The 23448-nt window shown below is 42.9% G+C and overlaps 1 protein-coding gene across 2 annotated transcripts in view; it reads left to right on the top strand.

Moving 5' to 3' along the window:
* LOC149239248 (NAD-dependent malic enzyme, mitochondrial-like) overlaps positions 1–23448 on the top strand; it is a 525613-nt gene that overhangs the window by 49260 nt on the left and 452905 nt on the right. The window contains exon 2 of one of the 2 annotated variants that reach the window (XM_089373361.1): positions 18141–18237. In XM_089373361.1, coding sequence (XP_089229487.1) covers positions 18141–18237 — 97 coding nt within the window. Of the gene's footprint in view, positions 1–18125; positions 18238–23448 lie in introns of both variants that reach the window. The other variant, XM_089373362.1, reaches the window with a different exon arrangement.

Raw genomic sequence — 23448 nt, 5'->3', positions numbered from 1 at the left:
ACTCGATCCCATTACATAAATAAGGGGGTTAGGGTGGGACCCTAACACTATAGATATTTACTACCTAGATTAATTATGGAAGCAAACTCTTGATCACGAGCATATTCCCTTTCGTTACTTGCGGTGCCATGAATATGGTCATCTATACCGCAAATGTCCTATGCTATCTTCTAATGCAAATCCAGCTCGGTCTTCGGCCCAAGATAATGAAAGCTTCACCATAGTAGAAAACAAGCGTAAAAAACCTAAAACTCCTTCGCAGCGGAAGTCTTTAGAGGCAAAAGGTACCGAGTCTAATCGTTATGGGATGCTCACTTTGCTTGAGCCCTCTAATTCCCCTCCAGTTGAGCAACCCCTTGATGTCAAAATGAAGGATTCCTTGTGTCCTCCATTGTCCTTCGAACCCCCTCCTTCCTCAAATGTTCCCCCTCCACCTCTGCCTATTAATCCTTCCTCCTCCGTCATGCCTCCTCTTGAGCCCATTATCTCTCAGCCCCTACCACTTGTTATTCTCTCTATTGTGCCAGAAGGGTCGGACCAAGCCCTAGAACATAGCGAAGACATGAATCTTGATTCTCTCAACTTGCCAGAATTGGCCAAAGGCCTGGAAGGGCAAAGATCCGTTCTCCTTCCTGGAACACTAGGTCCGCTTACTAGGCTGTGCTTATCTTAAGTATTGTCATGGAATTTATAAATCATATTCAGGAACAACAAATACTGTGCCACTTGGTGTCCAAACTCACGCATTAAAATACTCAACTAATTTTCACTGAGATTAAAAGAAACGAGGCAGAAAGAGTAACTTGAAACTCTTGGATGAAATAGGAGGCACGTTGGTTAACTGGGGATACATTAAGGTAATTACAGAAGCTTTCTGTGCCTCTAGCAAACCCCAATCATGAAAATAATTTCATGGAATATGTTGTTAGGGTCCAACCCTAACCCCTTTATTTATGTAATAAGCCCAAGGCGCTTCGTCAGAGTCATAGTTAGTTAGTTGTGTCAATAAAACCCGTAAATAGTTATCCATATTAATAATAATTGTAAGTGGTTGACCCACATTATAAGGGGGTGATTTTCAGGGGTAAGCTATTTTAGAAAAGCTTTCTGGGCTTTTCTGGGTTTATTGAGCAGAGACTGATTCTAGAGTTTCAGCATTTTCTGAGAAGGGGAACAACCCCAAATCCTCATTTGATTCCAGCAGTAGCAGCAACACAGAAGTTCTCCGGCAGTTTGGACGCAGTTCAAAGAGAGGCCATTTCCTTACAATTATGAGTGTATTTCTTCACTTGCCTTGTGCAAGTCGAGGTGCTATCTTTTTGATCACCTCTTGTACTCTTTCCATTACTCAGTATAATAAAATGGCATAGCATTTCTCTCTGCATTTCTCGAGTTTCTGCTTATATTCCATGTACAAATTACTGTATGTTGCATTACTGTTATTTCTCTGGTTGGAGTTTGCTTGTGTTTGACGGATATCCTTGATAAGGGATATTACACGCAGGCAGACACAGAGGCTAGCAGAGCTGACATTGGGCTGAAGGAGCTACACTGTGATGTTTCTGTGGGGTAGACTGAGAGCTGAGAGGCAAACGCAGAGCCGTAGAGGGTGACGCAGTCCCTGGAGAGTGACACAGTTCCGAAAGATAGCTTGGAGTAGCTTTCACTGTCCAGCTAAGGAACAGTCGAAGTTGCTGTGGGACCAATCATCCGGTCGCTGATTAGCCGAAATATCTATCTCCGGAGAAAGGTACTTCTGCTGAGGATAATCTTTGAAGGGTGAGCCATTTCTGGCACCCTAGTTGTATTCAGAAAACTGCATAATAATAAAACCCTCATATCTCCTGCACCAATTTTCCCACAATGGGTTTTTCCGAGGACGATTGCCCAAAAATAACGGTGTCCCTCGTGTTGTCTCAGTTTATTTCAGTCGTTGATCTCCATATTTGTGAAGTCTGCTATTGTGTTTATTTTGATATTTATGCATATAGATAACTTGTTAATGTAAAGAAGAAGTAGGAGATAATAAATCAAAAATAGAAGTAAGGGATTTCTGATGTGCTAGATTCATAAATTTTCACAACAAATTTCTTGCTAAAGAAATCTAGGTCCAGGTTGCTGAACAACAACAAAGGAGGATTAAAGAGGAGTGATTCGACATTATTTGGCAGGAGGATTTCCGTGAAGGAAATCAGGACTCAGAGGGAGTCTAGAAGGAACTTTTTCCTTAGAGGATTTCTAGCACCAAAGAAATCCAGATGTGAGTCTTGCTGGGGCAACAACGAGAGAGGGAGAAGAGAACCTGTTCGACACTGATTTGAGTAGAGATGGCAATTAATGGACTGAGGGATCATGACAGATTGGATGGAGCATCCAACTTTGTCATCTGGAATGCCAGGATCTTGGCAGTCTTGGACAAGAATCACATCAAGGATGATGCCTTGAAAGTGGTTGTTGTACTGGTCGATGCTGATCCTCTCAAGTAATATGAGGAGACTCAAGCAAAGGCGAAGTGCATGATCTTGGATGGGGTCAAGGATCATGTGGTCGCACATATTGCTGAAAATGAAACAACAAAGGAGATGTGGGACGCCTTGACCACTTTGTATGAGGGAACTTCTGTTCAACAGAAGATGTTGCTTAGGAATTAGCTGAGACAGTATCAAATGTAGAAGGGAGAAGAAATCGATCCCTTCCTTCTCAGGTTGCAAGGGATTCGAGACCAGCTGACTTCCGTAGGGTCTACACTAGATCCTGAGTTCATGGTCAAGACTGCCTTGAATGCAGTCACTGAAGACTGGGAGACCTTTGTCCAGAGCATCTTGGGCAGGGCTTCTCTTCCTAGTTGGGAGGAGATGTGGGCAGCTCTTCGACAGGAAGCGATCAAGCAGTTAACCAAGGTAGGAAGTAGTGGCAAAGGAGTCAGAGTTAAGGAGGAAGAGGAGGATGCAACTCTTGCATCAGCAGGACAACAAGGGCAGCAGAAGAGGAAAAAGAAAGACATAACCAAAGTCAGATGCTTCAGATGTGGGGAACTGGGACATTTCGCCACTCAGTGCCCTCGGAAGAAGGGCAAGGAAGAGAAGTCTGACTCAAAGGCTGCTCCAGTGAAAGTTGACAAGGAGGACGATGATGAGGATTGCGCCATGAGTGCTCATGCACCTCTAGAGAAGAGGTGGGGCGATATTGAGCTGTAGTCGGGAGGACTACACAAGGGTAGGATCCTTGAGGTGCCCAAACTCTTGGATCACATATGGCTACGGAGCCCTTAATGACAGTACCAGAATGACGGGAGTCAGTTGGTGCGAGGGATGATGGAGCAATAGTGGCAGTGCTAGAGTGCCAAACTCTGAAGCAGCACAATGGAGTGTTGGAGTAGTGCGGGAAGCACAGAGCAGGCTAGAATATATAAGATCTCCAAGACCCAGAAATCGTTTGGAGAAATTCCACCCAGATTGTGAGTTATCAAAATAATTAATACTTTTAATGGGGTTCCTAAGTCTAAACTTAGAAAAATAAAAAGATTAATGGATATTAATAAAAATATGGGTGAGAAGCTTCTAAGAGACAAGGATCAAGTTTGTTTTAATCTTAGCCATTAATTAGGGACTTAATCTCACCCGTTGATTTATCAACAGGAAAAGTATAAGAGGAGGCTTGAGGTTTAGTGGGAGATACACCAAGTTGATCAGTAAGTTCGATTTTTCTGGGCCGTGCTTTGCTGAGAAAATCAAACAAGTGATTTGAGTTGTAGTGAGGGGTAGAAGCAGAGATTTGGATCGGAGAGGAGGTTATGAGCCAAAGAGTACATGGCAGAGAGGCAACCTGAGCAACAAAAGGGCAACGCAGCCCAGGAGGGGCTCACCCAGAGTTGACGCAGGCTAGGAGGGTCTCTTGTAGTGGCAGTGCAGAGCATTCGTTATAAGTCCGAGATTTTGCTGGAGAAGCAAGGTTCTAAGTAGGGAGGGCTGAACAATAGTCTTCCTCCAGCAAATCGATCCAGCAGAAGGGGTGACGCAGTCTTCTAAAGGCAAGACGCTGGCCCATGCAGTGATTGCGTAGGGACTTCGCAGTATCTGTCGGGAGGAGCTAGATCGCTCATTGGATCAGCTGTGACTTGGGGAATGAGGTAAACCCTTGTATGTATTTCTTGTTGCCGTAATTTGTCTGTAAGGTTAGCCGGTGTGAGAGGCAACCTATTGTACTTAGATTTTGCTTGCTTAATAATACAAACCCTCTATCTGCTGCACTAGTTTTCCTGCATAAGGTTTTTTTGGGGACGTGTTGTCCAAAAATAACGGTGTCCCTTGTGTGTTTGTCTCATCTATTGTTTCAGTTTATGATATGTATGTCAGTGTAGTCTGCAGTAGTGTTTTTCATCACTGTTTATAAATTAAATAACTTGTTGAATGAAATAACAAGTAGGAGATGCTAAACCAGTGACTGCAGTAGGATTTTTGTTTGTAAAGATTCAAAAATTTTCACAGGAGTTGGTTCACTCTCTTCTTTACAACAACTCATTGCAACTGGTAATCTTGGTTTTCTATGCAAAATTTCTTTTAGTCCGTATTCTTTGTTATCCTGCAAGTTGGTCAACTCGTCTTTTGCTCTGGTGCCAAGGATTTTCTCTTTTCATTTCTTCCCCCCTTGTTCCTAGTCACTTCTTCAGGCATCACCCTCTTAATTTTCGTTTGGCCTCATCTTCCTTCTTGGGTCCCCCTCCCTTATCCTCTAGCTCCTCTATTCCTGCATAGTGCTTCCTTTCCTTCTTCCCTCATCTTGCTCCATCTTATTGCATTCTACACCTTTCGAGGTCGCTTGGCGCAAGCTCCTGCCTTGGGTTATTCTGGTTTGTTTCTTGTCTAGGCTCACCTTTTATCTTCCCCCTCCCTTCGTGTTGATGCAACCTGTATATCTCAATGGAGGTCCCTTTTGCTATTATGATTCTCTGTCCAGAGCTTGACTTACGTGATGCTCTTCCCAGTTCTATGAATCCATTTGTTTGTTCTATTCTTTGCTCGAGCCTATCCTATTCTCTGACCTTTCCTCCATGCCTTGTCAGCGAGCGTGAGTTCTTAGGGTTGTCGCCTATTACCAAGAGCAGACCCACAGGGGTAGTACTCACATGCATCATTGTCTAGAGGACACACATCATTCGTTTAGAGGACATGCATCATTCAAACCTTATCAAGAAATTCGAACTCAAACCAAAACTAATCATTGCCAAACCCAAACCATGTGAGTTAGCTAGTATCCATCCTTACCTCTCAAAGGAGACCTAATTGACCCCATATGCCCAATGAAAAGACACTAGTCTTCGATCCTCCCATCATTTTTCATATTTTAAAATTATTTACCCAAACCATTTTGTCTAGATTTACTCTTCATATCACCTTAAGTTTCACTGCCTTGAAATCCTAACAATCTTACCCTAGGGAAGCTTCCCTTGAGCCATAGTAGAGCCAGACCAAGAGTAGAAGAGGGTCACTGAGGTGATAGTGGCCCCTTAATTAGTGTCATTCGACTCAAGCTTGGGCTTTCGAATTTGATCTCCTATATTGCAAGTTTGTGTGATAATAGGCCCCAGTGCTTGGTGGCATAGGTCAATTGACCTATGTCACTAAGCATTGGGGCTGACCCATCATTTTTAAGGAAAAACATGCACATATATATACATATCTTATGCACCTTCGTTGGAACCTATCAAGAATGGATCAATACGCCTATACTGAACCTGTAGCATTTCAATTCGTTGTGTCCCTTGGGGTTTTGGGTCTCAACAAGGTGAACTTGTAATAAGATGTTTGGATTATTTGCTGATTTTTTTCGTCTATAGAAAACGTGTAAGCCATCGTGCAGGTTTCCTATATTAGATTTTTTAGGCTTTAACCTAGAGTACAAAATAAGAAGTCAAGTTGCAAACCAGTCTAGGATTTGAGGAGGTAGATCTATAATGTGTATGATTCATCATCGAGAAGCAACATTGTGGCATGAAACAAGGATTGTGAAGAAGTGCTTCTAGACAATCCTAATGGTGAATTCTCATGGATGTTTGTAGATCCGCTTTGAGAAATTTTTGACTTGTTGCCTCACCTTCTTTGCAATGAAATTGTCCTCATTTTTACTTCCATGTCACAACAAGGGAAAACCTTTGAGCGAAGCAAACTTCTAGCTTTTAAAACCTCTTCTAGCCATATACTCCATCATTTGATGAGCATGGATTCCATAGCAATTTAGATTTAATTCATCAATACTATGGCATTCTAAAATTAACTGCCATCCCTCATGGAGCTCTCTCTTATCTTCCTCTTGATGGCACATATGTTGAGGTATAGTGACATGTTCATTGATTGTTTTAGCATTCATCCACTTCTCTTGTGGAGAACATCGTTTCACACTTGAGCACATGGTTTCATGCTTGTAGTGGAGTGCTCCCCTTGTTCATGGGATATTTGCACACTTATTGAGGGTGACCACCTTATTTTATGGCCTTCAATGTTGCTTTCTATATTAATTGAGGTTCCTTTCACATTTGACGACCTTGGAGGATGTCCTACTCTCTTAATCACACATGGGACATGTTGCCTCAAAATCTAGCGGGTCTTGGGAGGGGGGCTCACAAGACAAGAACTAGACCAAGGGACAACAATGTGTTGGAGGTCTACCGTCACCACAACACTCCACCTCCTGCTCTTTAGTGGATTTTCACCATAAGGGAGGATTCCTGGTATAAGTCACCTAATAGGTATTCTAGGGCTATGGTTCGAAGGTGACATATGGGATAAGCTCAAGAAAAGCACGTAGACTAAGAACAAGGCTGTAATATCCCTTATCAGAGATATCCCTCAAACACAAGCAAACTCCAACCAGAGAAATAACAGTAGTGCAACATACAATAATATATACATGGAATATAAGCAGATACTCGAGAAATGCAGAGAGAAATGGTAAGCCATTTTATTATACTGAGTAATGGAAAGAGTACAAGAGGTGATCAGAAAGATGGCACCTCGATTTGCACAAGGCAAGTGAAGAAATACACTCAGAATGGTAAGGAAATGGCCTCTCTCTGAATTGCGTCCAAACTGTCGGAGAACTGCTGGGCTGCTGCTACTGCTGGAATCAAATGGGGATTTGGGGCTATTCCCCTCCTCAGAGAATGTTGAAACTCTGGAATCAGCCTTTGCTCAATAAACCCAGAAAAGCCCAGAAAGCTTTTTTAAAATAGCTGACCCCCAAAAATCACCCCCTTGGGGATCTACGCAATCCCTCAAGGCTCTGTGCTGCCCTTGAAGAGAATCCTCCAAAAATCCACCCGAAACTCTGCCAAAATCCTCCAATATGCAAGGGCTGATCCCTTGCTCAATCTCCAAGCTCAAATCCTCCACACAAACCTAGTCCGGAGCTCCGACCAAAAGAGACTGTGTCCTCCCCTCTCAAGATTGCGCAGTCATCAAATGCTCAGCTCCTCCTCAACTCCAAAGATTGCTCCTCCTGCAAAAGACTGATGAAATTACCTTTCCCGAGCAGGCACTCAAAGTCCCCTGGGGCTAAGGGTGAGATCTCCGAATGGAGACACTCGATGCACTAAACAGTGTTGCAGATAGGCTAAACAGCCAGCGTGCTCTAAGTCGAAGTGACTAGCTCAAATGCAACATAATCGAATGATCAAAATGAGGAGGCTTCTCTCTCCTTTATAGTGTTGGCCTCTCTCAAACCCTAAGGCCCACCTCCTCCAACGTCGCCTTTCTCTTGCCACGTGTTCCTTCTCCATCTGCGCAGTCCCTTCAAGTGTCTACATGGTCCTTGGGTCCCCTTGGCTCCCCTTTTAAGTTACATTGTTGTGCTACTAGGGAGTGACTTTATTCATAAAGTGAGTTATGTCCCCCCTTTCCTCACCTTTTTATTTATAAATAACTATAGAAGGCAAAATTGAGAAAAATTGAATATATGGCTAATTAGGAATATTACAGTCTCCCCCGGCAAAATGTTGCTTGTCCTCAAGCAACTGAAGTGATGGATGCTACAAAATTTTCTCACTCTCTCAAGTGGCATCCTCATCCGGTAAATTCTTCCACCTCACCAAGAATTCCTGGACCGCCCTGCTCTGTAGTTGCTTCCCCCTGGTATCAATAATAGCCTCTGGCTGCAATACCAAATGCCCCTCATCATCCGTGGGTGGTAGCTCATCTGTCATTGTCACCTGCTGCCCCAATGCCTTCTTCAGGCATGATATATGAATCTTGCTGCCTTGGGGTAGCTCCAATTCATACGCAACTTGTCCAATCCTGAGTATCACCCTGTATGGCCCATAAAAACGGGGCTTGAGCTTATCAGCTCCCTTCTGCTTCAGTGACGACTGTTGGTATGGCTATAATTATAGGTAGATTAGGTCCCCTACCTCAAACTGTCTCTCCATCCGACCCCTGTCAGCATACAGCTTCTGTTGGTTCTGCGCTGTAGCCATATTATCCTAAAGAGCTCGGAGGATATCCTGACTCTCTTGGATCCAAATCTTGGCTCTCGGAGCCTTGCTAGCACCAAACATCACGTTAGCAAAAGATAAAGGATGATATCCATACAAAGCATAGAATGGTGACATACCAATGGACATGTGATGTGTAGTGTTGTAGCAGTACTCCCCCAGATGTAGCCACTTCAGCCATGCTCGATGTTGCCCACCAACATAGTTACACAAGTAGCCCTCCAGCCACTTGTTAACTATCTCTGTTTGCCCGTCTGTCTGTGGGTGATAATTGGTACTCGGTGTCAACTCCGTCCCCACCAACCGGAAAAGCCCCTGCCAAAAACCGCCCATGAAACGGCTCTCCCTGTCACTAATGATGGTCTTAGGAAGACCATGTAGCCTGAAGACCTCTCTGAAGAACAGCTCGGCCACCTGCGCTGCTGTGTAGTGTGCGGATATGGCGAAAAAATGTGCGTACTTTGTCAGTCGATCAACGACGACAAAGATACAATCCTTGCCCTGCACCATGGGCAACCCTGTGATGAAGTCCATCGAAATACTCTCCCATTTCCCCTCCGGAATGGGAACAGACTACAATAATCCTGCGGGATGGCTCATCTCCCCCTTGTTCCTCTGGCAAATATCACACTCTCGGATATGCTGGAGTACGTCCTCCTTGAGGCCCTTCCATGAGAACCTCTCTCTAATGGCCCTGTAGGTTTTGGTAAACCCCTGATGGTCGGCCAATGGTGAATCATGTGATGCCTGAAGTATCTTCTTCTTGAGCTGAGATCCCTCAGTCAAGAAGATCCGGTCCCTATAGTAGATGATCTCATCGATTACCCTGTACCTGTCATCTGCCACCTGCCCATCCAGAACCTCACATGAAAATCTGTCCTTGGAGTACTCTACTAAGAGTCGAGCCCTCCAGTCTATGTCCAAGCTCATAAGAGACAACGTGGCTGGTCTACGTGAAAAGGCATCTGCTATCACGTTGTTCTTACTGATCCACTTTTGCTGCCTCTCCTATAGCTGTTTCTGCTCCAAAAAGAACCTGAGGCTGTTGTGATCAGTCCTCACCCTGAACCTGTTACCCACTAAACACTGCCGAAATTTGGCCAATGCATGCATAATGGCCAACATCTCCTTGTTGTATAGATAATACAACCTCTCATGCGGAAGGAGCTTCTGGCTCTCAAAGGCTATAGGGTGACCTCCCTGAATCAACACTGCGCCGATCCCCTCTCCCAACGCATCACACTCCAAAACAAATGGTCGCGAAAAATCTGGCAATGCAAGCACTGAGCAGCTGCTCATAACCTCCTTGAGCCTGTCAAAGGCTCGCTGCGCTGTATCTGACCAACTAAATGCCCCCTTCCTCGTCAGATCTGTCAGGGGTGTAGCAAGCTGTGAGAAACTCTTGACGAACTTCCGATAGTAAGTACAAATGCCAATGAATCCCCGAAGTTCTGTCACGTTCCTCGGCTTCGGCCAATCTCTAATGGCCCTGATCTTCTCCTCGTGGACTCTCACTCCGTCCACCCCTATGGTGTGTCCCAAGTACAACATCTCTGTCAACCCAAACTCACGCTTGGAGAGCTTGGCATGGAACTGCTGCTCCTCCAAGATGCACAACACTGTCTCAATGTGCTGGAGATGCTCCTCCCAAGTCTTGCTGTAAATGAGAATGCCATCAAAGAACACCAACACAAACTTCCTTAAGTGACTACGGAAGATGTGATTCATGCAGGACTGGAATGTAGCTGGGGTGTTGGTTAGCCCGAAGGGCATCACCAAAAACTCAAAGTGCTCATAATGACACCTGAAGGCGGTCTTGGGAATGTCCAGCTCCCTCACGCGAATCTGATGGTACCCAGATCTCAAATCAATCTTTGAGAAGAATCGTGCTCCTCTCAACTCATCCATCAACTCATCAATCCTGGGTATGGGGTACCTGTTCTTCAGGGTCTTCTTGTTCAAGGCCCTGTAGTCAATGCACATCCTCAATGTGCCGTCCTTCTTCTTCACCAACACCACGGAAGAAGCAAAAGGACTCGTGCTCGGCCGAATGTGCCCAAGAGCCAGCAACTCTTGAATGGCCTGCTCAATCTCATCCCAATAGGCCTTGAGATGCCTATAGGGGGTAGTAATCACTGCCTGTATGCCTTGCTCAAGCTCAATGTTGTGCTCAAACCCCCGGTCCAGTGGCTGTCCCGGCGGAATCTCCCAAAACACTGTGGCATACTGGTAAAGGATGGACTGTATCTCTGGGTGCACCGTTTGCCCTGTAGTCCCTGCCTCTGATGCACGCAGCTCCACTGCCCACTCTACCTCTCCCTTTCGGAAGACTGCCTCCAACCGATGAGCAGAAACAGTTTGAGGCGGATATGTGTGTTGTCCCCGTATCTTCTCATGCCTCCCCATCTTCTCATCCTGCCACTCCATCTCTAGGGCCTTCCAATCTATCGTGACCTTCCCTAGAGTGATAAGCCACTGAACACCCAGTATCATGTTGGTGTTCGGAATATCGACCATGAAAAAGTGGTCAGTCAGTGTGTAGGTGCCTATCGTCACTGATAACTCTGGAACATAACGAGTACACACCATGGTTTGATCTCCTGGGACCAAAACTGAAAAGCCATCGAAGCTCTCTGTTTGTATACCTCTCCGCTCAACCATCTGTGCATCGATGAAGTTGTGGGTTGCCCCACTGTCAACCAAAACTGATACTCGCTGGCCACGTACTGTCCCCCTTACGCGCAATGTCAAATACTTGGGAACTCCTCACAATGCTGCAAGGGCCCCTCTGGTAGGTGCACAAGCTGCACCACCTGCTACTGGTGGCAAAGGATCTTGCGCAGCATGACTGTCTCCTGCCTCCACATCATCCTCCTCATCCTCTTCCCCGCTGCTCTCAGAGAAGACCTCAATAAAATGTGCTTTGCCAGCAGCACATCTATGTCCCGGTGCCCACGGCTCCTGACAGGTAAAGCACAATCGCTTCTCCTTTAGCTCCCTCCTGGCATCATCATCAATCTGTGCTCGCCTTGGATTCTCCTTTGGAGGCGGAATCCTCACATCCTTCCCCTTAGGCTAGAAATCCTGTCTCTGGGGGTAAGGTGTCTAGGCCCTGGGTAAGGCATCCTGTAAGTCTCGGGTCTTGCTAATAGCATCTTGGAGTGTGGCTGGTCTAGTGTATCTGACTAGACCCTGAAGTGGCTCTGCTAACCCCTCAACAAACATGTAGATCCTTCGTGTTGCGGATAGATCTGGCACCATCACTGAAACCCTCAAGAAGTCTGCAATGTAGGTCTCCGGGTTCCCGGTCTGTTTGAGCCTCGTCAGCTCAACAAAGTGCTGTTCCGGACCCCTTTGGTCAAACCTCTCTATCAGTCTACTGGTGAACTCGGCATATGTCGTCACTGTGGAGTGTCCGAGTGTAACCAACCCATGGAACCACTAGTCCTGGGCCTCACCATCCAGATGTAATGTCGCCATCTTGATGGCCTCTGTCTCCAACATCTGGTTAAGCTGGAAATAGATGTCCAACTTCTCCACCCAAGACTTTGCCGAACTGTTTGATGAGCCATCAAATGTAGGCAAGTGGAATCTACTAGCTATGCGGTGAGTGTCTCCATCATGATAATGTCGGTATCCTCTGTGATGGTCGCGGGGTCTACTATCCCGCTGGAGCTGAACAAAGTCTTTGAATGAGAGAGCATCCCTGAACTCCTACCCATAGGCCTGGTACTCTGCAAAATAATCGCCCATATGACCGGGCTTTGCCTCCTGCTGGGCTTCGGCCCTTGTGTTTGCTCCTAGGAAAGTGGGCATGGTAGAGCGTGTAGGGGCATGTGAGGCCATCTGCTGAATATTATCATGTTGAGTGGCACCCTGCTCTGGCAAATGGTGGGATGTACCTGATCCCTCACCAACCTGGAAAACCTGTGGGTTCTCACGCTGTCTAGCCTCCACCGCTGTGAATCTCTGCCCCATCACCTCGATCTGCCTCGATAGATCCTGCACTGATTTGAGGAGCATGTCCGCAAATCTCTTCCTGTCCTCATCTGCCATCGGATCCTCTTGCTCTGCGTCCACCACAGGCTCCTCCTGTTCTGTGTTCACCACAGGCTCCTCCTGTTCTGTGTCCACCACCTGAACACAGTCTCCCTCTCCGTAGGTGTTCTCCAACCTACGCTCGATATCTCTGTATTTTCTATGTCTGTAACAGATATAGGGCTTCTCCCTCGGTGTCATAGACTGCTAGCTCCACAGGCTGAGCCAGATCTATGCTTTGATACCACTGTAATATCCCTTCTCAGAGATATCCTTCAAACACAAGCAAATTCCAACCAGAGAAATAACTGTAGTGCAACATACAATAATATATACATGGAATATAAGCAGATACTCGAGAAATGCTAAGCCATTTTATTATACTGAGTAATGGAAATAGTACAAGAGGTGATCAGAAAGATGGCACCTCGATTTGCACAAGGCAAGTGAAGAAATACACTCAGAATGGTAAGGAAATTGCCTCTCTCTGAACTGCGTCCAAACTGCCGGAGAACCGTTGGGCTGCTGCTACTGCTGGAATCAAATGGGGATTTGGGGCTGTTCCCCTCCTCAGAAAATGCTGAAACCTGGAATTAGTCTCTGTTCAATAAACCCAGAAAGCCCAGAAAGCTTTTCTAAAATAGTTGACCCTCGAAAATCGCCCCCTTGGGGATCTATGCAATACCTCAAGGCTCTTTGTTGCCCCTGAAGAGAATCCTCCAAAACTCTACTCGAAACTCTGCCAAAATCCTCCAATATGCAAGGGTTGATCCCTTGCTCAATCTCCAAGCTCAAATCGTCCACACAAACCTAGTCCGAAGCTTCTACCAAAAGAGACTGCGTCCTCCCCTCTCAAGACTGCGTAGTCATCAAATGCTCAGCTCCTCCTCAACTCCAAAGATCGCTCCTCCTGCAAAAGACTGATGAAACCACCTTGCCCAAGCAGGCACTCGAAGTCCCCCAGGGCTAAGGGTGAGATCTTCGAACGGAGACACTTGATGCACTAAACAGTGCTGCAGACAGGCTAAACAGCCAGCGTGCTCTAAGTCGAAGTGACTAGCTCAAATGCAACATAATCGAATGATCAAAATGAGGAGGCTCCTCTCTCCTTTATAGCGTTGGCCTCTTTCAAACCCTAAGGCCCACCTCCTCCAACGTAGCCTCTCTCTTGCCACGTGTTCCTTCTCCATTTGCGCAGTCCCTCCAAGTGTCTACGTGGGCCCCTTCTCTACGTGGTCCTTGGGCCCCCTTGGCTCCCCTTTTAAGTTACAACGTTGTGCTACTAGGGAGTGACTTTATTCATAAAGTGAGTTATGTCCCCCTTTCCTCACCTTTTTATTTATAAATAACTATAGAAGGCAAAATTGAGCAAAATCGAATATTCCAATTAGCCATGGCTAATTAGGAATATTACAAAGGCACAATCGAATAAGCCTAGGAATAACATGCTCTTCAAGACGCTTATCAAAGGCACTTATGACCCAGGGTCTCAGGAATAATCAATGATAATGGCTTACAAAGGTGTGTAAGGCCAAGAAAAGGCTTGTGAAAAATTGATGTGATCACCAAAAGGAGCCACAAGCCTTCAACAAGCCCTAAGTTAAAGCCTTGGTGCTAATTTAGTGTTTCCAAGGGCAAAAATACCTAGGGCTTGTGACGTCAACCCTAAAGAAGGAGATTTAACCATGGAAAAGGTTAGATTTTGATGCAATGAGACTCAATCCACGCGAAAGACCTCACAACAAGGCAACACCCTCCCCCAAGTTAAATTTGACCCTATACCCTAACCTAGCAGCTTGCGTTCAAATTAATTTTTCCTAATAAGTGATTTGGTCTGCCGCCAATAAAGTCATCCCTCTAAAGTTATTTTTCTTTTCCAGAAAGAATTCAGTCTTCTCCAATCAAATTTGACTTGCCCAGAAAAATCCTTGAACTATTGCAATGGATAATTTGATGATGTCTTCTGGCTCCATGATCTTTGACAACTTCTTCCTTCTCCTCGTTAAATCCTTATGGAGAACTTGAGTGATCCTCCCCCTGGTTCAGATAGGGTGGATAAGTCTTACCACTGAAACCAATTTTAGCCAACTAGGGTGGATTAGTCTCACCATCGAAACTAATTTTTCACTAGGGATACAACAAGCCACAAGAGCTTTCTGAATTCAATTCCTAAAAGTTCCAATCATATCCCCAAAATGAGCTCTTATCTTCTTTTTATAAATTTTTCCTCACCCAAATACCATGGGTCACTTGATTTTACCACCTTTTAATTTAATTATTTAATATCACTTTGGAAATGTTGCTTTCTCCACTTGGTGACATTAAATAATTAATCAATCCCCTTTTTTTGACTATATCCTATGGGAATCAAGATAGGCTAATAAGTTGATTCCTCTATAGTCATTGCTCGGAAAGGGACATTACACAAACAATATGCCTTTGTAGCAAAGCTAGGGGAACGTAATGATGTAAATAAGATAATGACATGAGTAGCTATGTCCTTCAACTTCACCAGGGATTTTTATGAGTGGTTTACATTGTAGTGCATGGCTTCGTGGTATGGCAAAGTGTGACAATGATGTTGGGATCGGTTGTATTGGGATGTTGTAGCAGATATATGTTGGAGCATTCTATAGGCATATTTGGGATCATGGAATTGATATGCAGGTTTGGGATTGCTTGAGGGAAAGCAATCTCGAGAAGGGAGGACTGTAATGTCCCTTCCAAATGATCACTTCTGAAGACTGATTTAGTTGCTTATTTGATTCCTGTAGGCTATAGGGGGGAAAAGGGATCAATTAATTGTTTGAATGTCACTCGGGTGAAAAGAACAACATGTATAAGTGAGTGAATAATTAAATAAAAAAGTGACCGTGGAGAAAAATAAATAAACTTTATAAAGTCACTTTATATTATTGAGTTGAAAAAAGGTAAAAAAGGGTAATCCATGGTATTTTTATGACCCATGGTATTCTAATAACCCATGGTATTCTAATGATAAAGGCTATAAAAGAACAATTGGAGCTCACTTTTGAGTATGCCTTGGTTATTTTTCTGAATTGTTTTTGGTTGAGCTCTTGGAGCTTTGAGTAAAGGGTGTGAAATGATTATGAGAATTTGTTTAGGTGGTGAGACTAATCCACCCTAGCTGGTTAAGATTGGTTTCAATGGTGAGACATATCCACCCTAGCCAGTCAAGAAGAAGGAATGATTCCTCGCAGGTGCTCAACTGAAGAATTTCATTTGCCATAGATTGTAGGAGCTAGAGGGAGCATTGATTCATCAAGTTGCAGCAGCTCTTATTTTTGAGGTCGAATTAATTGGGGTAGACAATTCTCATACTAGAGGCCGAGTTCCTAACAGTGGTTGAGCAAATTTTGTGAGGCCAAATTATTTAAGGAGGCTGAATTAGTTGAGGACATTGAATTAATTTAAGGAGGCCGATTCAATCTCATGGAGATCGAATCTCATGGCAGTAGCTGAATGAACTGTGAAGGCTGAGTTCATTATTTCTTGGGGACCGAATACATTTTGGTGGCCAAGTTCTTCATTCCTGGGGCCTGAGTTCTTTCATTTTGGGGGCAAAATTAATAAAGGGAAGCCAAACCCTTTGTTTGGAAGCTGAATTCTTCCTTGGGGGGCCAAATCGTTGATGAGGTCGCATTCTTCCTTGTGCAGGCCTAGTTTATTGATTGCCAAAGCAGTTTCCAGGTTTTAGAAATATTATTTCATATAATTTCCTGATCTAGTTAAATAAAATTGGCTGAGACAATTGGTGTTTATTTGGTGAATCTTAGTGACTAAAATTATCAAGTGGTGGTATTATAATTTCATGGAGTAAGGCTTTGTTGGAATTTCTAAGTTTAACTCATTAGAAATTCTTCCTGTACTATCTGGTTTATTTCTTCCTACTTGTTTAATTACTTAACAAGTTATTTACCATGTAAATACTGAAAATAAACACAAGTACAGTATCAACATCTACAGATCATCAACTGAAAGAAAACAAGCACACAAGTGACATCGTTATTTTTGGACCAATGTCCTCGGAAAAACCTAATGCGGGAAAACCGGTGCAGCTATTCAGAGGGTTTTATTATTATGCAGTTTTCAGAATACAACCAGGGTGCCAGAAATGGCTCACCCAACAGAGAATGCCCTCGGCAGTAGTACCTCTCCTCGGAGACAGATATTCGGCTGATTAATCACCAGATGAACAATCCCACAGCAACAATTGCAGCTTCCACTGCTCTGCGTCACTCTGATAGGAACTGCGTCACCCTACCCGGCTCACCAGCGCCCAGTGTGTCCCACAAAATCCTCTTAGCACTGCCTCTTGGCCCTGCATCAGCTCTGCTAGCCTCTGCGCAGCTTCTGAAGCTTCCACGTCAGCCCTTAGACCCTTTGCGTCACACACGCTGGCCTCTCCTGCCTCTGCGTAGCACCCAGCTGCCTCTGCGTCAACCTCTCCGGGCTCTGCGTTGTCTCTCTGGTACCAACTCTGCCTCTCTGCTATGTATTCATTGCCCCTCACTGCTGATCACTGATTCTATCTCTCTTAGCAAACCCCGCTCTAGAGAATAGAATGATTGATCACTGATTCTATCTCTCTTAGCAAACCCCACTCTAGAGAATAGAATGACTGATCACTCTGGTGTGTTCTGCCACTGACCCTCAAACCTCCTCTTACACTTTTCTCGCTGGTTCATCATTGGCTGAGATTAAATCTCTAATCAACGACTAAAATTAGATTTGGCTTGATCCATGACTTTTGGAACCTTCTAACCCAGTTTTATATTAATACCCATTAATATTTTATTTTTCCTAAGTCTAGACTTAGGAACTCCATTAAAAATATTAATTATTTTAATATCTCCCAAACCGGTTAGAATCTGCCCAAACCATTTCTGGATCTTGGAAATCTTATGTGCTTTAGCCTCTCTACTAATTTTCATGGCTAGAGCACATCCGATGCTACCCCAAATCAACAGGCTTATTATTTTTATGTCAAATGTTTGAAGAAAATAACTGTTTGCAAAAATGTTAGTAAAAATGCTTAAAAGAAAAAAATTAGAGATTTTGTTTGCAAGTGAGTTAGTATATTCTGGGGGCATTACAACTGCCTACTACATCATGACAAAGTAGTACAATTTTCTTAGTTTTTTTTAAGAATGCTCGCAAGGCTTTGTCCTAGGTCTAGGTCATGATTAGATTAAGTGTTGGACACTAAATATCAGCATGGGACATACTCTGTATTTTGGGAAATATGTAATATTCTATCCAGATAATTGTGTTTCTTTGCATGTACTTTTCAGATTAGATTATTAGCGTTTATGAATTATTTTTGACTGTTCAAGCTATAGAATCAAGGCTTAAAAGGAAGAATGGTTGATGTAAATGTTACCAGCAGTGCAAGTAAAAGTTCTGGCTTAAAATTTCTTTTCGTATGCATTTGTAAATAAATTGATAGTGAAAAAAACTCTTACTGTCCGGTTGCATTTTAGGCCACTCTGCACATCAAGAACTAGTCATTATTATTTCGGATGCATTTGCATTTTTTAATCAAAGAAGCCAAGAAACCTTAAGATAATTGATGATTCAGACAATGGGATGACAGGGCACAGCTTTCCCATTGACAGAGAGAGACCGGCTTGGTCTACGTGGCCTTCTGCCACCAAATGTCATGACTTGGAAGCAACAAATTGATCGTTTTAGTAAGAATCTCTTTTCTATGTTGTCAACAAGATTTTATTCGCTGCTTGGTTATAATGTATTAGAATGTAATCATTCTAGTGTAGTTTAGAGTGATTTTTTTTTGGGTAGATAGAATCTCTTTTCTATGTTGTCAACAAGATTTTGTTCACTGCTTGGTTATAATGTATTAGAATGTAATCATTCTAGTGTAGTTTAGAGTGATTTTGTTCTGGGTAGATTTGATTTCTACATGTGAGGGGTTGGTGTGTATATCCATGACACATTCATTTTTCATGGTTTACTTTCTCTTTTAGCATAGAATCCCTTTGAATAAGCAACTTAGAGAATCCAATTATATAGTTCCAGTAAATTCCTAGTTGTCATATAAAATGAAAAATGCTAATCTTGAAAGAACGAGAAAAAATCCTAAATTCTGAGAATTGCATTGTAGTGGATGATTTCCTTGCTGTTTTAATTGGTTGTAGAAGGCAGAACATCTAGGTTTACCACTATTTCTTGCTGCGGTTTGATTTGCTAGAGTTCAATGTCAAATTAAAAATTGCTTATAAGGGCATTTGATGCAAGGATATGTTTTGATATTGGCAATTTCTTCAAATTTGCAACCCTATATACATATGAATTCTGCATTTGACTATGCCGTTTGTTTTATTGGCATGAGAATATGCTCTGTTAAATGTGTTTCTTCTGGTGCGTTCAGCATAAGGATGTGTGTTCTTTCAAGTATTTTAGTATGTTTTTGTACTTGTAGAGATTCAGGATGGATTATGGGTAACAAATATGCATTATTGTGAGTACACAAAATGTACATATGGTGCCTTCTTCGAAAAAGATTTGATGATTCCTTCAAAAGATAAAGAAAGAAATTATTTTAATGTCTACGAGGCTAAAGATAGCCTATGGGACAGATTGCTTCTTCATCTGGTTGTTGTATTCGGCCCTTTTCTTGTGAAGCCTCACAATAAATGCTCCCAGCTTCTCGACAAACCCCTTGCTAAATAGATTGTCCCAAGAGCTCTCTGCCAAAATATCTGCATAACTTTCCCTGTTGTCTTTGAAGGCCTTGCATTCTATTATGAAATGCTTTTCTGTTTCCACTTTTCCAGAAAAACAAAAAATACGTACTTTTTCCTCCCACAGTTTTTTTGGCCTTTTCCAGTGCCCTGTTTTACAACGGGGTTGATGAGAATTAGTCCTTAACTGAGCAATATGAATTTTGGCTCTCCAAGAAATATTGACCTCTATGTACGCTTTTTGTTGATGATTATGAGTGAGATTAAACACTTCAATATAATACTTTTTCTTTCTCCCTAGCTCCTTATCCCAAGTACGCTCGCAGAACTTATCCATAACAAAAGCTTTTATCTCTTTATTGTTTATAGGACACATGTTCAAGCAAATACCCCGTTTACTAAACCATTTGTTATTTTATAGCACAAACTAAACCTTTTTCTCAACATTATATCAAGTAAAGATGTGTCTTTTCCTCTGATGCACCATTTTCCATTAACAATCGTTTTGGTGTTACATGTTTGAATGACATTGAACAAACAATTGTGGGGCAGTACTTAAAATGCTTTTGCATGATCTGATTTCTCTGAGACTAGTTTCTCTAATAATGCCATATTGAATGGATATCCCTATTCTCTGATCCGTTTTCTCTAAGACCTGTTTCTCTTGACAACATCATATTGATTGGGCGATACCTATTTTTGTTTGATTGTCTTGTCTTGTCACATTATCACTAATGGGAAACCACCTTGAATTGACCAAGGCAGCTCTTGAGGATTTTCATTCTACGTTTGCTTGTATATTAGGTTTGACCGTAAGACCATTACTAAGCTATATAAATTGCTCAAAATAAATTGCCATCTTAGGGCTAAAGCAATCAGGAGGGGAGGTGTGATTAAGTCATTTGGATGCATTTTTTTTAAATAACCTCTCTAATCACTTTCGAAAAGTTAGGTCATCTAGAGTGTCCAATGAAAATTTGGAAAGAGGGAGTGGTTTGCTAGAAATGGCCACTAACTTAAAAAGTGATAAGCTTATGAATATTACCTACTCCTCTTCTTCGTAAAGGTTTAATGTAGGTAAATATATTACATATAACTTACTAATACATTACAATATGATAATAATGATTCTAATCTTTTAGTTTAAATGGATTTTAAAAACATGTAATGGATTTCTTTTTTGTACGCTGGGTAGGTCCTCCATTCATTCAATATAAATGCAGGTTACATTCATAAAAAGATGTTCGGTGGCCTCAAACTGCCCTATGGGAAACTAGGTCTGTTGACAACCGAAACACATTGTATGCCATCCAAAATCTGAAAGTTTTGAGTCTATCTAGCAAGGCCTTATAGGCCTGAATATCTAGCCACCAGTGTCTATTTAGATATCTACAAAATTCTATAGTAACCAACATATATAACAACAAAAACCAACAAAAAAGCCAACAAAGCTAAACATGCTAACATCTACTAATCTGAGGACTCCACAGGGGCTGGGTCCTTTGCTTTCGAACTCGGTAGTTCTGACTAGGGCAGACACGTAATGTGTTTCTAAATGCGGCCAAGGTGCTTGTTCTATCGCTGAATCTGGACCTGGATCTGCTGTAATTCCTTTTTAAATTTCATGCAGTCCCGGATTAAGCTTCCCTACATTCATCTAAGGGGTCATAATGGCTTTGGCCACCAGACTCTTCATAATCCAATATAAGTGAACAATATGCTTGTACTGGGTGGTACGCTCATGGGTGTTGCCTGGGTCCGAGACAAGATCCCTCCAATCTTCCACTTGAACTTCCGCGGTTGCCCGTCGGTTGAGTTCTGTCTCCCATGTTGTAATTAGTTGCTTAACATCAGCTAAAGTTCCAACATTATAGGCCTGCACCGCCTCTTTGATGATCTGAGCATCGATGCTCCGACCGCTCCTCTTTGGGGGTCGAGTGGATGGTGACACTCTGTCTATGTTTTTCCTTTGGCGACGGTCGTTACCACGACCTCCAGAAACCGACGAAATGCACCGCGAGCCATCACAAAAAGAGCGCTTTCAAACTGAGCACCACTAGGCCAGTGAAGGTACACGACACCAACCTGAACCGAGACTTGCTCACGCAGTCACAGTAGACACATGAATTAGAAATACCTGCTACATTAACATTAGAGAGCAACACAAGACAGACAAAGTCAGGATTGAGCCACCGAAACAGAACCAATTTTGTCCTAGGTGGACCACTCCACCATTTATATACTTGGTGAAATAGTGGTTGCACAAAGAAACCAAAAAACCATCCCTTGCTGTTGCAATAACAACCCATAAAATTGTTTACATTAAAGAGCACCTCGCCAAACCGAGGCATCAAACAAACCATGCCATAGAACTCATAGAACCAGACCAGACAATTGACAAACAGAACCTGGAGGAGAGCCAACTGCACAAATAACCTACTGCCTTTTTCAGGCCTCCAGAATCCTAACCTACCCCAACACCCTTGGATAGAGATAAACATTCCCATGCGGGAGAGGAGAGTGCCAAACACGACTGGGACCAAGATAGAAACAACACACCGAATATAGAATTCTTCTTGTAGGGAAACCGCATACAGACGACCTCCAAAGCAAACCATTCCAGACCAGCCCACAACCCTTACATTATCCCGACTACGACAGACATGCCGTAGACACGGTGGTGAATTAAGACAAGAAACCAATAACGCTTTCCATGCAGCTAGACAACGCAGATAGAGTCGACGAACAACAACTCGTCGAACTCTCCAGCGCTATGGAGAAACACCGCCACTACAGAACTAACCAGCTATACCAGCCCAGGGGAGAAATGCCCGCCGACGAAGTCTCTTCCCACCAAAACACCTAGGCGAAATGCCTCTCCCCTCGTGCACCCTTTCCCTTCATCATTCGCGTGGCTCGAGCCTTAACTGCTCGCCGTTCCCGCATGCTCAGACTGACTGATGGTCGCCTCCCGGCCTTATGTCTTGACTCTTCGTCCATCATCCGAATCCCAAGGTGGCTTGCTTGCCTTGATCTCACCCGAATCAGTGGAAAACATGTAATGGATTTTAAAAACATGTATTTTTAAGATTATAGGTTCAAATTTAATACTATTATTTAATATAAATCACCAAATATTGTAATAATTACAATGGTAGTAACTTCTCCCTTATAAATTTATTCTCCATTATATATATATATATATATATATATTCAATTGGGTTTATCACTAGTGGTTGCGAAGAATGATTATTTTCCTCCCCACTCATGTTCATGTTCCCACTAATGACATGATGAGTTTTGATGCCTTGATGATTATTGTTGTAATGGGTTCGAGCATGAGAAAAACACTCTTAAATGAGTATAATTGTGGGTTGATCTGGTAACAACAATCTCACTCTTGCCTTCTGTTGAGTATAATTGTGGGCTGACCTGGTAACAACAACCTCACTCTTGCCTTCCGGTGAATGTAATTGTAGGCTGACCTGGTACCAACAACCTCACTCTTGCCTTCCAACTCAGAGTGAGCGCTATACCTATTTAAATTGAATATGTAAATAGTGATCAATTGTTTGTAGCATTGATACCAAATCCTATCTTAGACGACACTGAATTGAGTCACTTCCACTCATGGACTCGTGGCCATTATTTTTCCCACTCTACTAGTGGCAGAAAAACCTTTGTGTTTTGTTTTGTTTTTTTTAATAATTTTTAAAATGAAGAAAAGAAAACCAAAAAGACCAACGCTTATTCCACTGCCAAAACCTAACTTCGTAGGACAGAATTACTGCTGAATCGTTCAGCCAATCTCGTCATTATACAACACTGCGACTTGAGTAACATCATTACATACAAAAGTTAATTGGTGGGAAATATAAGTGTTAGGTACCTCAATTAGCAGCCACAAGTTTAACCATGCCGTACCCATACAAGTTGTCCGGCCTTGAACATTCATGCCATGGCTCGAACACATAAAAGTTGTCCGGCCTTTAACATTCATATCATCGCTCGAACTCATGTGTACAACCGTGAAAAGAAATAATTGACTGTTGTTGATCCGGAAGGTTTTGAATAATAAAATCTTCATAACCCACATAATTTTACATAACACAGACTTCCCAAATAAACTACCTAGAGACAATCTGAAATACAAATCTTGCTCCAACATCCCTACAACAATTGCAACTAAAAATCCATATG

This window comes from Pinus tabuliformis, chromosome 8 (assembly GCF_031772625.1).
Source record: "Pinus tabuliformis cultivar Carrire ecotype Pingquan chromosome 8, CPIR1, whole genome shotgun sequence".
Taxonomy (NCBI): domain Eukaryota; kingdom Viridiplantae; phylum Streptophyta; class Pinopsida; order Pinales; family Pinaceae; genus Pinus; species Pinus tabuliformis.
This window is presented reverse-complemented; position numbering and strand designations above follow the sequence as displayed.